The sequence below is a fragment of the Artemia franciscana genome, chromosome 10 (genome assembly GCF_032884065.1).
Source record: "Artemia franciscana chromosome 10, ASM3288406v1, whole genome shotgun sequence".
Classification (NCBI taxonomy): domain Eukaryota; kingdom Metazoa; phylum Arthropoda; class Branchiopoda; order Anostraca; family Artemiidae; genus Artemia; species Artemia franciscana.
Window position 1 is genome coordinate 29,098,080 of NC_088872.1, and position 17,614 is coordinate 29,115,693.

The 17,614-nt window shown below is 37.1% G+C and overlaps 1 protein-coding gene across 2 annotated transcripts in view; it reads left to right on the plus strand.

The window, feature by feature from the left end:
* Positions 1-17,614, plus strand: part of LOC136032033 (phosphatidate cytidylyltransferase, photoreceptor-specific-like) — a 239,841-nt gene that overhangs the window by 40,245 nt on the left and 181,982 nt on the right. Inside the window, exons 7-10 of one of the 2 annotated variants that reach the window (XM_065712122.1) lie at positions 188-344; positions 3,483-3,635; positions 5,144-5,275; positions 9,434-9,568. In XM_065712122.1, coding sequence (XP_065568194.1) covers positions 188-344; positions 3,483-3,635; positions 5,144-5,275; positions 9,434-9,568 — 577 coding nt within the window. The remainder of the gene's footprint in view (positions 1-187; positions 345-3,482; positions 3,636-5,143; positions 5,276-9,433; positions 9,569-17,614) is intronic. The other variant, XM_065712119.1, reaches the window with a different exon arrangement.

A 17,614-nucleotide genomic window follows, 5' to 3' on the forward strand; every position in this document is an offset into this window, starting at 1 on the left:
GATGACTTGTATACGCAAATTAAATAGCCTGAAATTTTTTTGCTTTTATGTTTTATTAATTGTTTATAATTCAAAACATTCTTATTACGTAATTTCAGTGTTACGCCCTACTCAATTTATATTGTTATTTGTCTTTGGCCTTTTTTCAATCTTTTCTTTTTGTGTTTTATGTTAAATTTTTCTTAAGGTTTATTGTCCCCGTGTCCATGATCATCATAAATGATGTTTGTGCATATATGGTTGGATTTTTCATTGGAAGGACTCCTCTTATAAAACTCTCACCCAAGAAGACCTGGGAAGGCTACATTGGCGGTGGTTTTTTTACCATCATTTTTGGTTGCTTGGTAAGGATACTTTGATGATATTCTCATACTTCTAATACGAATTAATAGCCGTTGCCCACAAATCAAAATTTTGAAGAGGTGGAATAATTTTTTTCTGAAATCAAATTTGAAACAAATGCAATATAAATATTAGGCCAAATTTTCTTAGTTTTAGCCCCTTGGGTCTCGGATAAAGTGCTTTTGTTTTTGAATCATTTATTGCTCTTGGAAATGAACTTTTGTTCTTATTTTGTTTCGATTTTCTGCTCTTTTATTGAAGTGCTATATTAGATTAATAAGACTAAACTGATTTTGAAAAACACAACTTCCCTGAAAGTCTTAGCAGTATTTTGGCTTCTTTAAATACAGTAAATAAAAAGAAATTGTTAGAAAGATATCATGTTTTCAGTTAATTATAAGTTCGGAAATCTTTGGATACAAACTGACTGAAATCAGAAACTGTTGTTAAGACTTCATGTCCAGGAGGATAGGGATGGGGAAGGGGTGGAATTCGGAAGGACAGATTATATTTAGATTCTATGAAAGATACTGAATGTTATAAAGAAAATGTCAAAAATCTTCACATGTTAGGAGGGAGGTGCAAATGCTTATTTTATTGGTAAAATTTATATTGGCTCTAAGGATGGTCCAAACCATCCTATCTCCTAGGTTTTGTTGAAAAGTTTAAGCCTGCAAATATTTACTCCCAGTTTCCCAATGTATTCCCTAACCGTCTGATAAGTCCCATAATGTTCCCAGTTTCGTACACCTTATTTTGTGTCATATTCGGATCTGCTTCGATTCAGAAATATGAAGTCTAACCTCTTGCAAAATGTAGAGACTCAAGGTTCATGGTTGATAGCCTTTTTCTTATGAGACTTGCAGAGGCTTAACCCACGTTTAATTTTGAGAGGGTCTTTTTTTATGGAAAAGGCACTATATACTCATTGTATTATAAAGAACGTACATATTTTTTGTAAGATCTTCATTCTTTAATGGGTTTTGCCCCTAGGGCCTTTTCCAGGCCACACCATTGATGTTGGTTAATATTTCCTTCCAAAATTTTTAAATGTTGATTAGCTGATTAAAAATGGAAGTAAAAAATAATGTCAGTCATATTAATATGACCTCTAGATTTACGCTGTTCAAACCAGTCTTGATAGAATTTTCTAACTGGGAGACATTAGTAGAATAAACTTGGTGCTTGATTTTTAACGATTATAGATTTTATATTCTAGCTTTAGGCCTGCAAAGTATATTGGCAGTATTATTTGGGTTCTGCTTTTGATTGAAAAAGAAATATGAACTAGATTTACGTTGTGTGGGCATAGTGAAGTATTGCAGCAATTTGTAATCGGCTGAGACGACGAAAGTTTTGCTGGAACGGCTCTTTTAGATTACTTCCTTGCCATCGAGTAAGCGCTGTAGTTATCAAAGCCTCAAACATTAAATGATATATCACCAGAAGAATTTTCTCTTCGAAGAAAAAGAAAATAACGTATATTCCTTAAATTTTGTCTTAATTTATGCTGTTTTTATTCAAAACAAGCTTCACTCTCTGTTTTCTGACACCTAATCAATTTTGTTACTTTGAAATTGCCCCTTATGTGTAATGTAAGACAGTGGTACTTGATCCAAAAACATAAAGCCTAACCTGATTCATTTTGTTGTTCCTCAAAATGTAGTATGCCAAAGCTAAGCCTGCGTTACTTTTTCTAAAAACGCAACATCTATTATTAGCTTCCTATGTGTTATATGGTTGTCTGACACCTATGTATTTGATGGTAAGAACAATGTAGTTCAGTGTCTAGCTCAGAGATTGACGCAGAAACACTGTTGGTAACTAAGAAACTACATCCTTAGCTGGAAAATCAGTAGAAGGAAGTAACCCCTCGTCCTCTAAATTTGAGTTTGTATAAGGATTGCTGACTACAAGTTAGTCACTATGATGGAGGCCAAAATGGCTTATTCTTGCCCTCAGATATATGTTAAAAACAAATAATAGGTGCTTTGCTGAGCATTTAACCTCTCCCTCTGAAGTTAAACCTGCTTTATTATTCTAGTCCTTAGGTGACTTTTCATAGTTGTGGAAAAATCTCCATATTATAAAAATCCTAAGCCTACTAGCGCCTGGTTCGTAGAAGTCAACGATCTAAAGTTTTTCAGGCAAAGTCTTCCTTGTCAGAGGTACATACCTACCACATGCCAATTGAATTTTGACACTTTCTTGTGGAAAATGAATGAGGACCGAAAGTAGTGTATGCCTCTTAATATAGAATAAAATAGAATATGATTTATTGGCTAGAATAGCACACAAGCTAGCATAAGCAAGTCAGAACAATTACAATTACAATGATAAAATAAATGTTATACGTCCCCTTCGGCCAAGGAAAGATAAAAAGGGGGTTTTATATTCAGTAAGAACTCCGTCGATTGAGTTGGTGAAACACTGGGTATGGCTTTGCTTGCTTCATAAGTTTAGACTGGATTTTTGTGCAGACTTGAGTGCAGAATTCGAGGAAGCGGCATAAGCCTCTAAAAACACCCAATCTCATGTTTCGTTGGCCCAAGACACTTCTCCTGTAAGTATCATGCTAATCACTGAAAAAAGAAAACTGCTAGAACTGAGCTTTCCATTCGAAAGCAAAAATATTGCTTGAAGAAACTAAAATCTGTAGGAATATCTTCCCATTTTTCTATCCAGCATAGATTGCAAAACTCCACTTAAGCTCCCAAATCGAAGACTCCTGCTCAAGGTCAATGAAATTCGTGCTTTTGACCCAGGACCGGAATTATACGAAAATTTTCAAAATTAAGTGTTATTTTCAACCTTTGACCAAGATCCACACTTTCTATAAAAACTGCAGGCTTTAGATCCTTGCCACCTTTTCGCAATGATCCTAAATTGGTGAGAAAGACATTTGTTTAAGAAAAACAAATTTTATGCTTTAGAGCGTGATCAAAGAGCATTTAGAACCCTGATATTTAATCTTTTTTTTATAGCAGTTACCATAAAAAAATTTTGGAGGTACTCCTGTGAAAGGAACCAGTTTCCCTCCTATATTGCTGTACTTACGATAATAGAATAAGCAGTGTTTACTGCTTTGTCGCTTTTTACATTAGTTTTTTATTCTAGATTAATGATCTAAAATCTTTCAGATGTCCCACTTTCTATGTCGGTATGATTATTTTGTTTGCCCAGTCGCATTCGACGAAGATCTAGGGAGGATGTCTATGGCTTGTGAACGTTCGCACCTGTTCCGACTGGAGGACTACGCTCTGCCTTCCTTTCTCAGCGGAATTGTGAAAATGGTAATCCCATCTATTATTAAATGTGAATCCCATCTTCTAGTCAGAAAATTTCCCATAATCCGTTTTTAATCGACGGAAGCCCCTAAGAAATTCCTGCCCTGCTGTACGTTTTCTAGGTCTAATTACAAGATACGCAAAACTATGCCGTTCTTCGGAATAATTGCTTTCCTATAACTTTAAAATTTGAAAAGACCATTAAAACTTTTAGTTTTCAATTGAATGAGCCTTTTCTATAGCTTAGAAGACCATCACTACGAAGAACTAAAGACAAATAGGTGGGTTAAAAATTATTGATAATATACAACCTACATATAATTTGGGAATTAGGAGTATATATTTTAAAACTGACCGTTAGTATGATGATATCTGATTAATTTGGGGACTTTTTAAATTATATCACATAAAACGGATATTTTAAAAGTCTTCCTCCATTTTCTCCAAATGTAGCATTCGCATTATATTTTCTTACGCTTTCTTTTCTTATCTACGGGTTAGGGTTTATTAGGTGTGAGATTATGGTTCAATTTGATTTAATCCGATAGAATTATGTGTGTAATAGTCTCTGTAACTTGCGAAACTCATTATAACGTAGGCAAAACCTCTTTAACTCTTGGTTACGAACATTTTAATGAAATGTCAACATTAATTACTAAGTACTAGTACAAGTAGTTGGTTACGAACATTTTAATGGATCGCTAAAAGCGCATTTTGTTCATTTGTCCGACTTTTCAATGACAGTTCTCTTAAAAATAGTCTTGTTCTTGGTGGATGTCATCAACTCAAACCCTCTGAGCATGTAAACAAACAGGTGAAGTATCCCTGTTTGGATCTAAAATGAGTAAAACTGGTATCCATTTAGGATATGTCTTATTTTGTTTGTAACTATTTGTCAGCTATGACTTAGGAATATTATTAGGAAATAATACAAGTTCATTGACTCTTGAATTGTCTTTGTTAACCCCAAAGTGTGTATGTATACTGGGATTGGGATTTGTGATGGGGGACATTTCACCCCACCCCCCAAGAATTAAGTTTTGGGAAAGTATAAATATTTTTACATTTTGGAAACAGGGAATTAGTCCAAATCCCCCTCCTCCTTATTCATGCCTGCACAGATCCTAGGTCGGTCATTTGTAACAGAAGCACGGCTTTTTATGTGCAAACATGAAGATTAATTAAATCTTATGCGTTTCTAAGATAATAAAATCCATATAAAGAGACATAAATTTGCACTGAAAGTTTAAAAGTTTGAAAGTTTAAGAATACACACGGTCATGAAATATATTTTGCATTTATGTTCGTAAAAAAAAAGGTATTTGTGTTATATTCATTCATAGTTTTTAATAAGCGGGCAATCACGCAATAATTTTGAATATTTTAGAATGTTACCTCCGGTTTTTATTGTTTTTTTCTTCAAATGATCTACCCAGTTCTTTTCTTTGTTTCTTTAATGTGTAGATCAATGATTGCTTCCAATCTCCATGTTGACTGATACTTTAATTTTTTAGCTGAGTTTATACCCGGTGATACGAACCTACCCATTTGTTATCCACTCCTTCTACTTTGCTCTCTTCAGCAGTATCATAGGACCGTTTGGTGGACTTTTCGCTAGTGGCTTTAAAAGGGCTTTTAAAATTAAGGTAAGTTGAAGATTATGGTTTTACATTAAACAATTCGAATTTTCGTAAATGCACAAAGCACCACTTAAACTGTAAAAGTATTAAAAAGACTTGCTTTCTGTTTGACTTGTAATACTAAGCAGGTCTGTAGTAAATTGAAGAGGGGAGTTGCGAAAGTTGACAAACTACGTGAAAAAAAAGAAATTAGTAGCTTTGCTACTATTCAATCATAAACAAAAATGGTTACAGCCATAGAATAATTTCAACAAAAACTGGTTTAATGGTAAATTTGCAATTATGGTGTTTTAACGCCCCAAACACATCAACCCATCACTAGATTTCTGGTGAAAGGCGCTATGCAAGAATTTTTAATTTGTATCATTGTAGATACAAATTGGACCAGTGGTCCCTCCAAATCCTCCCTTTTGCCAATTTTTCAGCAAAAATATAGGTTTTTTTTTCTCTAACTGGCTTGAAACTTCCGGGCTAAGGATCTTGGGCCGGTGGGGCATGAAGAAGACGATTAATAAAGATTTTACGTCCTTCTCCAAGTTTTATACTAAAGTTCTCTGGTCTTCTCTGACGAGACTGGGCAAGGTGACATTAAGAGTGGGTTTCAGAAGGCTTAGGATACTTCCTAGTTCCACCTGTTTTTCACCTGAAAGGCCCGGATCTGTTGGAAATTAAAGGGATATGTAGTTATAGTCAAGCAAACTTCTAAGAAATTTCAGACCATTCGCTTTTGAGGTTTTTTGGTTGAAGCCTTAGCAGGCTTCGAATTTTCAAAAGTCCGTAACTCCCCGAATTACGAAATTTTTTAGTGTTTCTGTGCTTGGACTGTAATGGTCTAACATTTTTTGGGTAAATTTTATTTGGGTATAGGTGCCTGTCAACCAAACTTCAAGTGAATATCACCACTTCCGACTTTTTGTCACTTCTCCGGAAAGTTACCACTGAAGTAAATTAGTTAAAGAATTTTCTATTCCCAACTTTCGTCTACCCTACTATAGCCTACTGGCTGTTGGCTACGCAACCTCCATGCCACGCTCTTCAGCCTTTAAATAATCTCTTGATAGCCTCTGTGTATTCTTGCGATTGGATCTTCTTATGATTGTACTGTGTAGACTGGAGACATAAAAAGGGCTTGTAAATCTGCTAAACTCTCCCAAACGCACACTGTGCTGTTTCTTGATTGGTATCCCTGTAATAATCGCATTATTTTATCTTAGAACAGAAGCCTGTTTTTGCTTTAGGTAGAATTTAGACGAAGCAGAGATGAACAAAACTCGTTTTGCTTAACGGTGGCTGGCGTTTAACCCCCCAGTATTTACCCTCGCCCAGGAATATACCCTCCTGCGTTCAACCCCCCCCCTCCTGTGGAAAATACCCTCTGGAATTTAACCTCCCCACGGAAAACACACCCAACCGGAAAATACCATCCTGCGGAAAACACCCCCCTGGTAAGTACCTCCCCCCCCCCACCCTCATGGAAGATGAGAATTCCCAAATTAGAGGATTTTATTTGAGTTTTTTTTTCAGCAGGGGAAGGATTTTGGTATTCATGTATTATATGCCACTCGTTCAAGTCTACGCTGTGTAAAACTTGAGAAGAAACCGGTTTCTTCGTTCGTTTCTTTCAGCTTAGCGTGAGACAAGAAAAAGACAAGTGACAAAATAGATGGAAAATATATAATTTAGGCTATATGTTTGCACATTCGGGAGGGGGGGGGGGTAAAGCATTTGGACAATTTGAAGAAGGAAAACAATTCTTACTTCATATTATGCAGAATAATTACACTTTAACACGTGATTTTTGCATATCGTAAACTTGAGTGAATGGCGTATAATACACAAGTACCGGAATTTTTTATGGAGGGAGAACCGGGTTTTCCGGTATTATTTAAAAACGGTCAGAAATTAAATTAAAAAAAAGAAACAAGTTTTTTCAACTGAAAGTAATGAGCAACGTCAAACCTTAACACGGACAGAAATTATTACGTATATGAAAGGGATTACCCCCTCCTCAAGACCTCGCTCTTTACGCTAACGTTTTTTTTAGAATTTAAAAAATATTTATTATTCCAATTAAATGGTCATTGTGTTTCAGGAATCGTTATTTAAGAATAAGGACAAAAAGTCAAAACTTAAGCGTAAACAGCAAGGACTTGTGGAAGGGGCTTCTCCTCCTCGAGACCCCGCTCTGTACGCTAAAGTTTTTCTTTTATAAAATTTTAAAACAAAGATTTTTATTCTAATTCAATGGCCATTGTGTTTCAGAAATCGTTCTTAAAGAATTAGGACAAAAAGTCAAAACTTCAGCGTAAAGAGCAAAGTCTTGTAGAAGGGAAAACCCCCTTTCATATACGTAATAATTTTCTCTCTGTTTAAGTTTTGATGTTAAGTTTCAAGTTTCAGTTGAAAAAACTTGTTTTTTTTTTAATTAGTTTCTGATCGTTTTAAGTGATAAAATTCCATGAAAAATTCTGGTACTTGTGTATTACACGGCACTCACTCAAGTTTGTGATGTGTAAAACTTAAGAACAAACCCATTTCTTCGTTAGTTTCTTCGTTACTTTAGAAATAAATTTGGGCTATATATTTGCACATTAGGGGGGGGGGGGGGGTGAAATATAGCGACACTGCATACAAAAGGTGTTAGTTACAATTATTCTACATATTATGAAGTAAGAATTGTTTTCTGGCCTCAAACTCCCCAAATACCCCCCCCCTTGTTTGCAAAGATATAGCCAGCGTAAACACACAGCGTAAACTTGATTGAGTGGCGTATAATACACAAGTAACTAAATTACTTCCCCCTACGAAAAAAAAAAAAAACCAAATAAAATTTTCAAATTCGGAAAGCTTTATTTTCCACAAGGGGTATTTTCGGGTGGGGGGTATTTTTCGAGGAGGAGATAAACACCTAGACCTTTGTTTAACATCGTTAAAATTTAATTTGTTAGAATATTACTAAAATGTCATATATCAAATTTTCAGCAAATGTATTTTTTGTTTTTAAGATATTCTGTAGACTTTGTAAAAAAAAAAAAAAAACGTTAAAAAATGGAATTTATTTTGTAAAAAGAGATTCTTAACGTTTTTAAGGCAAGAATACCGAACTCTTTTTCATCAATGACCTTAGTATTTAATTTAAATGCATTAGCAGCTATAATAAAACAGAACATGAAAATATTCTTTTGATAGTGACGGAATAAAATGTGTCTTTGTTTTTGTGTATCCCCAGGAAGGATGGCTAAACTTATTGCACAAAATTTCGGCACTTGAAAAATTATCACTGGATATTGAAATTGTGCCTTTAACCTAATTTGTAATCTATAATTTTGGTTCTTTAGCAGATAATTTCAAAGCTTAATAAGCATCCCTACAATTTGTCGCAGAATAAAACTGTGTCGATTAGAAAACAAACAAGTATTGACTGAGATAGTATTTTCCAAAAGAAAGCCTTTTCAAGGAATGTAGAGAACAATATCTAAACTTCAATTATGCATAAATAAAGTCTAGTAACAAGTCAAACCTAAAACGAACGGAAATTAAAATGAATATTCGAATCAAAGTCCAAGGTAGAAGAAACTGCTACAAGTAAGATGGGGCTACCGCCTTATAGTCTTTATATACCGCCTTATAGACATTTGGTTTTTAGTGAAAGCAAAATAGATTTCAAATCATTTTCGACTTTTATTACAATGTTTAATACTAAAAACTTTTCAAACTTTGAACTGCTAAAGCAAATTTACGAAAAAAGTAAATATGATAGGTTGGAAAAGAAGACTGCTCGAATAATAGGAAAACTAATTGGTTTATCTCGTATTGTGTTGTATTATGATTGTGTTTTATGTGTAGTATATGAACCAAGCAGTGACGGAGAAAAGGCATATATTGTTGCTGAAGCACACGTTGATTTTACTTGACGCAGTTATCACATACCCCGCATTTTTGTAAAGGTCAAAGGGCACGTTATGCTGACGTCTGTAGTAAGAGGTAAAAAATTTTCAAAGGTCGTACTTTCTACTTCAGTGTAGAAATAAAATTGTGGTTATGAGTTTAGTACCAAGCAAAAAAAAAAAAAATAAAATAAAAATTGTTGGAAAATTGATTTTGGAAGAGGAATTCAACTGCCGAACCTTACTGGGCAGAGTCTAATGCATTTTTCTTTTGCAGGACTTTGGTGATGTCATTCCCGGTCATGGAGGAATAATGGATCGTTTCGACTGCCAGTATTTGATGGCAACGTTTGTTAAAGTGTATATATCCAGCTTCATAAGATCTCCTTCTCCTCAACATTTCTATTCGCAGGTAAGCCCTTCTTCATGTTTCTTCTTTTAGCTTTTCTTCCTTTTTTTTTGATTCTTTGTGCCAAGATAATTTTGATATTCTGATTTGGCTCCGACCGATATAATGGCTGGCCATTATGGGCGTCAGTGTCATTATCAGATATCGGAAAAAATATCGGATAATGACCTTTTTTTATGCATAACTATTTCGGAAGATGGCGCAAGATTTCCTCTGGTAATTTTTGCCTGTTCATTCTTTGGGGGCGGAACCACCAGCTAAGTTTGACCATGGTGGAGAGAGCAGCAGAGGTGATTCAAATGAAGTCAGGGTATATTTGTTGTCAATCATTCAGACATTGGAGTCAGACCTTGGAAGAAACAAAATTAGCCATTGCAATAGAAGAGGAGGAAAACCCAAAACAAAGGAGAGTAGGCATCGCAAGTTTGACTGACTGCCTGTTTGATAACATACCAGTAACTTCAATAAGTGAGGAAGAAGAGTCAGCACATAATATTGATTAGCAACTGGAAAGGTACATGAATGAGGCTGTCATTGACAGGAAAAAAAGCTGTCCCTTAGAGTGGTGGCAAAATAACAGCAGTCTTTTCAAGAGACCGGTGCAACTTGCTTGGAAGTATTTCTGCTGTTCGCCCTCTTTTGTCCCAAGTTTTCAGCACAGCTGGGAACATTTATGATGAGAAACGAAGATCTCTGAAAGGAGAAAATGCTAAAAAGTTGTGCTTTCTGCATTACAACTTGCCTCAGTTGGACTGGACTTATTAAGTACTGTCTAGACTTGAACTTCATTTGGTTAAATTGCTTTTCTAAATCTTTCCTAAATAATTTTTTTTTACAGTATTTGGAATACACAGTGAATTACTGATGCTGTTGTTTGGCGTGTAATAGACCAGGGAGAAATGTGCAAGTTTGAATATCGGGAGAGAATGCGGGGTTTAAACTTTAAGTTTGTTTTTTTTCAGAGGAGAATTTATCGGTGAATAATATTGGGATCGTATCGGTACGATACCGATGTATCGGTATTGGGCCCCAAAAATTTATATCAGTCGGGCCCTAGTTTTAATAAAATTTTTCTTCTTGTTTTATTTTTCTCTCTCAAATTTTTCTTTTTTGTCTAATAGATAAGACATGTTCCATTGACCAATTTTGTCGAGATTGACACGTCTGAAGTTTTGTATAAGGAAACTCAAGTAGTAATTTATCGGTACTCATAATATCCAACAGTGTGAAAAACTCCCTGAACGATCGAGCAATGCAAGGTTTTTAAAGGAACCATGCATAATGCATTTATTTGTGGCTTATTAAATGTTAAAATGATTATGTGTCCTGTATTTTTTCATATTTTTAAAATTTTTTATTCATTGAAAGCTTTTTATTTTAGAAATTTAGGAATTAAAAATTTGAAATTAGAAATCAGAAAATCAGAACTTATCGAAATTTTTAGCTTTTTTGGTCAAAAGACGCCCATACTCCCTTACCCCCATACTCTGGGGGATGCTGTCAACCCCAAAGGCCTTATTATATGATCTTTGGACTATGTTTGAACAAACCACTATCTCAAAATTCTTATTGGATGTATTTGTGGAAATACGAGGGGGGTGGCTGCCCTCCGTTCACTTTCACTCATAAAAAGAGCAATGGACATCTTATTTCTAATCCACCGAGCCCGTCCAGAGTTTTTACGACCACCCTTTCCATAAAAACCTTATATGCCTTCGGGGGATAACTTATAATCCTTGTGCTGAGGGTTGGGGAAGGGGGGGGGGATCGTCGTCCTCAAAAACATAATTTCCAGATCTTTCAACTACGTTGAAAAAATGGCTATCTCAAAATTTTGATTTGATATACTTTGGAAATTGGTGGCCATGGGGGGGGGGGCTTGTTGCCCTCCAATCGCGTATAACTAATAAAAAGGACACCGACCCTTTCTATTTCCAATCGAGTGAGCCTTTTTCGAAGTTTCTACGATACAAATAGTATCAAAATTCATATCAGGTGCATTTCGGGAAAATACGAAGTGTGTGTGTGGGGGGGGGGGTTATCCACCCTCAGATCACTCTGAATCTTAAAAAGGACACTAGAACTTTTGACTACCAACCCAATGAGTCCTCTCTGAAGTTTTTGCTGTCACCCTTCCTATATAAACCTTATATGTCCCTGGGGCATAACTTACAAACCCTGCGTTGAGGGGAGGAGGGGTCTCTCATCCTCAAAGACATAATTTTCGGGCCTTTCATTTATGTTGAACAAAATGACTGTCTCAAAATTTTTATTTATTATGTTTGGGAAATGGTGGGCGTAGGAGGGAATTAGTTCCCCCTCCAATCACTTTTGACTATTAAAAAGGGCACTAGCCCTTTCAATTGCCAATTGAATGAGCTCTTTTTGAAGTTTTTACGACAACAAACGGCCATCTTAAAATTTCCATCAGGTTCATTTCGCGAAAATACGAGGTGTGTGTGGGGGGGGGGGATATCCCGCCCTCTCATCACTCTCAGTGTTAAAAAGGGCACTGGAACTTCTGATTATCAATCCAATGAACCCCCCCTCGAGGTTCATACGATGACGCTTTCTATATATACCTTATATTCCCTCAGGGTATGGCTTACAACCCTTGCCTTTAGGGCTGTGGGGAGGGGAGTTGTCATCCTCAAAGACATAATTTTCGGACTTTTCAGTTAGGTTGAGCAAAACGGCTGTCTCAAAATTTTTATTCATTGTATTTCGGAAATGGTGGGCGTAGGAGGGGGTTAGTTGCCCTCCAATCACTTTCGATTATTAAAAAGGGCAGTAGCCCTTTCAATTGCCAATCGAATGAGCTCCTTTTGTAGTTTTTATGGCACTTGGTATTAACCAAGTGACATATAGCAATCGCCAATTCTGTCGGTCTCTCTGTCTGTCGGTCTGTCGGTCCACGTTTTGCTACTTTAGGCACTTCCACGTAAGCTAGGACGATGACGTTTAGCAAGATGTGTCAGGGACCGGACCAGATTAAATTCGAAATAGTCGTTTTCCCGATTTGACCATCTGGGGGGGGAGTGGGGGGGGCCGGTTAATTCGCAAAAAATAGAAAAAATGAAGTATTTTTAACTTATGAGCGGGTGATTGGATCTTAATGAAATTTGATGTTTGGAATGATATTGTGTCTCAGAGCTCTTATTTTAAATCCCGACCGGATCTGATGACATTGGGGGGAGTTGGAGGGGGGAAACCTAAAGTCCCGGTTTTGCTACTTTAGGCACTTCCAGGTAAGCTAGGACGATGAAATTTGGCAAGCGTATCAGGGACCGGACCAGATTAAATTAGAAATAGTCGTTTTCCCGACTTGACCATCTGGGGGGTGGGGGGTGGGGGGCGGTTAATTCGAAAAAAATAGAAAAAATGAAGTATTTTTAACTTATCAGTGGGTGATTGGATCTTAATGCAATTTGATGTTTGGAATAACATTGTGTCTCAGAGCTCTTATTTTAAATGCCGACCGCATCTGATGGTATTGGGGGGAGTTGGAGGGGGGAAACCTAAAATCTTGGAAAACACTTAGAGTGGAGGGATCGGGATGAAACTTGATGGGAAAAATAAGCGAAAGTCCCAGATACATGATTGACATGATCGGAACTGATTTGCTCTCTTTGGGGTAGTTTAGTAATTCTTAAAAATTAGAAAAAATAAGGTATTTTCAACTTACGAACGGGTGATCGGATATCAATGAAATTTGATGTTTAGAAGGATATCGTGTCTTAGAGCTTTTATTTTAAATCCCGACCGGATCTGGTGACGGGGGCGGGGAGTTGGGAGGGGGAAACCTAAAACTTGGAAAACACTTAGAGTGGAGGGATCGGGATGAAACATGGTGGGATAAATAAACAGAAGTCCTAGATAGATGATTGACCTAAACGGAACGGATCCGCTCTCTTTGGGGTAGTTGGGGGGGGGGGTATTTCTGAAAAATAAAAAAAAAATAAGGTAGTTTAAACTTACGAACGGGTGATCGGATCTCAATGAAATTTGATATTTAGAAGGATATCGTAGCTCAGAGCTCTTATTTTAAACCCGACCGGGTCTGGTGACATTGGGGGGGGGGGGAGTTGGGAGGGGGAAACCTAAAACTTGGAAAACACTTAGAGTGGAGGGATCGGGATGAAACTTGATGGGAAAAAAACACGAGTCCTGGATACATGATTGACATAACCAGAACGGATCCGCTCTCTTTGGGCTAGTTGGGGGGGGGGGGGTTAATTCTGAAAAATTAGAAAAAATGAGGTATTTTTAACTTACGAACGGGTGATTGGATCTCCGTGAAATTTGATATTTAGAAGGATATCGTGTCTCAAAGCTCTTATTTTAAATCCTGACCGGATCTGGTGACATTGGGGGAAGTTTGGGGTGGGGAAACCTGAAATGATGGAAAATGCTTAGATTTGAGGGATTGGGATGAAACCTGGCTGGAAAAATAAGCAGAAGTCTTGCATACGTGATTTACATAATTGGAACGGATCCGCTCCGTTCCGTCAAAAAATGACGTATTTTTAATTTACGAAGGAGTGATCAGATCTTCATGAAACTTCATATTTCGAAGGACCTCGTAACTCAGATATCTTATTTTAAATCTCAACCGGATCAAGCGTAATTGGGGGGGGGGGCAGTTGGGGGGACCGGAAATCTTAGAAAATACTTAAAGCGGTGAGATCAGGATGAAACTGGATGGGAAGAATAGAAACCTGTCTAAGATACGTGACTGACATAACTGGACCGGATCTGCTCTCTTTGGTGGAATTGGGGGGGGGGGTAATTTTGAAAATTGAGGTATTTGTAACTTACGAAAGGGTGACCAGATCTTAATGAAATTTGATATTTAGAAGGATCTTGTGCTTTAAAGTTCTAATTTCAAATTCCGACCAGATCCTGTGACATTCGGGGGAGTTGGAGGGGGAAACCGGAATTCTTGGAAAACATGAAAATTGGGGTATTTTTATCTTACGAATAGATGATCGGATCGTAATGAAATTTGATTTTTAGAAGGAATTCATGTCTCAGAGCTCTTATTTCAAATCCCGACCAGATCTTTTGACATTGGGGGGAGTTGGAGGGGGAAATCTTGGAAAAACACTTGGAGTGGAGGAATCGGGATGAAGCTTGGTGGATTGAATAAACAAATGTCCTTGATACGTGATTGACAGAATCGTACTGGATTCGCTCTCTTTGGGGAGTTGGGGGGGAGGGGTTCAGTGATTTGGCGAGTTCGGTGCTTCTGGACGTGCTAGGGCGATGAAAATTGGTAGGCGTGTCAGGGAGCTGCACAATTTGACTTGATAAAGTCGTTTTCCCAGATTCGACCATCTGGGGGGCAAAAGGGAGAGGAAAAATTAGAAAAAATTTGGTATTTATAACTTACGAGTGGGTGATCGGATCTTAATGAATTTTGATATTTAGAAGGACTTTGTGACTCAGAGCTCTTATTTTAAATCTTGACAGGAATTAAGCCTCTTATTTTCCTTTTTAAATCAATCTATTGATTCATAGAATTTTGTTAGAGCTCATACCATATGATCTCTTGGCTCTTAGCTCTTCTCGCCTCGTCACAAGTGCCATATGAGCTCTTAGCTCTTGTTAAGACAATAAATGACCGTCTCGAAATTTCCATCAGATGCATTCCGGGAAAATACGAGTTGTGTGTGGGGAGGTCACTTTCCGATCATTCTGAATTTTAAAAAGGGAACTAGAACATGTGATTACGAATCCAATGAGCTTCCTATGAAGTTTTTACAATCAGAATTTCTATATATACCTTATATTCCCCCAGGAAATAACTTACAACTCTTGCCGTGAGGGCTGTGGGGGGAGAGTTGTCATCCTTAAAGACATAATTTCTGAGCCTTTCAACTACGTTGAACAAAATTTATATCTAAAAACTTTCATTGGACGTGTTTTGGGAAATGGTGGGCATGGGAGGGGGGTAGTTGACCCTCAGCCACTTTTAACTTTCTAAAAGGGCACTAGTCCTTTCAATTTCCAATCGAATGAGCTTTTTTTGAAGTTTCTACGACTACTCCTTCAATACGAAGTGCCAAAACCAAAAATAAAATAAAAAACAAAAACGAAAAATAAAGAACACATTTTGCACCTCACTTTTTACTTACACAGTGCTATTGAACTGTCTATGATTGATTAAAGTGATCACTTGGAATGCTTGTCACATTTTATGCAGTTTTACTAAGTAGCTTAAGTATAGCCAGACCAATTTAATCGAAGTCAAATACTGACCAGTCCACAATATTGAACCATTTAAGGTGGGAAGTGAGGCTAGTATAAAAGCGTTTGGGATGCTACTTCATTATAAAGCCCGCTACTGGAGGTATATTCTTGCCCCTGTGTGCAACGCTTATGCCATGCCTCATACCCTCGCATCAACTCAATTCTGAGATATGTTTACAGTTATGGATAAAAAAAATTAGTGGGCCAGTATTTTTTTTTTTGCAAATTTTTTCTTATGGCTTACATGACTTAAGTCCTAACCACCCTTGAAGGTCATTTTGGAACCACTTCTTTCATCAGTCTGTTGACGAAACTCCTCTATGAACTTTTATCCTCTGCCAGATGGAAAAGCTGTGACAAGTTGAGCGACGAGAAGTTGCCTTTTCATCTCTTTGGGGACACAAATGAAAGAGGGCTTGAGCTTCTTGATTACCTGGTGGGTAAGATCTTGCTAGTTGCAACCGTGACTCGAGCCCTTCTTTCATAACAAGAGGTAGAAGAGAGGCTTTGGATCTTACAATAGCCTCTTTGCAACATGAGAGACTGGTAAAGGAATGGCATGTGAGCGATCATCTGTTACTCTTTGACCATCAAATAGTAAGATTCAAAACAGGTATTCCCAACGACAAAGGAAACTTCATAGGAATATAACAAAAGGAATCGAGACACGTATAATCAAATATTATGGAGGAAGCAAGACTAGATAGATATTCGACATCGACAGGTAGTTGTATAGCTAAAGGGAATGAAGAAATTGGATGTCCGTAGGGGGGGGGGATTAGTTCCCCATATATTTAGAACCTGTTCACGAATAGTTTTTGAACTTACTAAAACAGCAACACGGACATAGCCAGGCATATGCGGACGATTTACTATCCTTACTGAGAGCAAAATGTTTAAGGAACACTTTTTGAACAAAATCCAAATATGGTCGTAAGACCATAAACTATGTTAGCACATGAAAAGAGTGAAGTAGTAGTAGTAGTATTCACAAAAAAGAGGAAAGCGTGTCAATCTGGAAGTTCAGCGGACTCTAAATGACGAAGGAATCCAAGAGTGGCAAGCTCATAAGGACCAATCTGTCTTTGAGGATTTACTCTCAAGCTAAAGACTGTTGGGGGGAGGAGGTTTATTTTAAATCTCGTTTAAATAAAGAGGATTGGAAGAATTTGTTGTTGGTAAGAGGGGATAGTTTCGATTGAGGTGAGCGAGGGAAATTTTGGGGAAAGTTTAGGCTGGCGACTGATCCCTATTTTTGCCCTATGTGTTGATGTGTAAATGAGAACTTGTTTCATTTTGTATCCGAGTGTGAAGAGTTGTCTGAGATACAGAATGAATGTTTCGGACGAGCGTTTGGGAGTGAATGATGGTTAATTGAGCGGATGGCTAAGAGGAACGCATGTGCTATAAAACAGTTGTGTAAGTTTCTTCATTTAGGGATTAAATATTGGGAATCATGTTTGAGTAGACAGCTTGTTACGGTTTTTAGGATTTGAGTTTTATTATGATAAGTGTTTGTTGGCTAAAATGTTGAACCTTGGCATGTTTCTTTTTCATATCTCTTTTTTTGTTGTTCTTTTTTTCTTTTTCGATTTATATTATCTAAAGTTGCATTTTGTACCTGAGCTTTGTTTGTAGGTTATATTCTTTGTTGCTATGGCCCGTAGGCTTTTGCAATAAAACTTATCATATTCCTTGTCATAGAAGGAGGGCTTGATAATGCTACCTTTGATTCCATAGAAATGGCCATGGATGAAGCAAGACTAGATAGATCTATTCGGAAATCGAATTCCCATG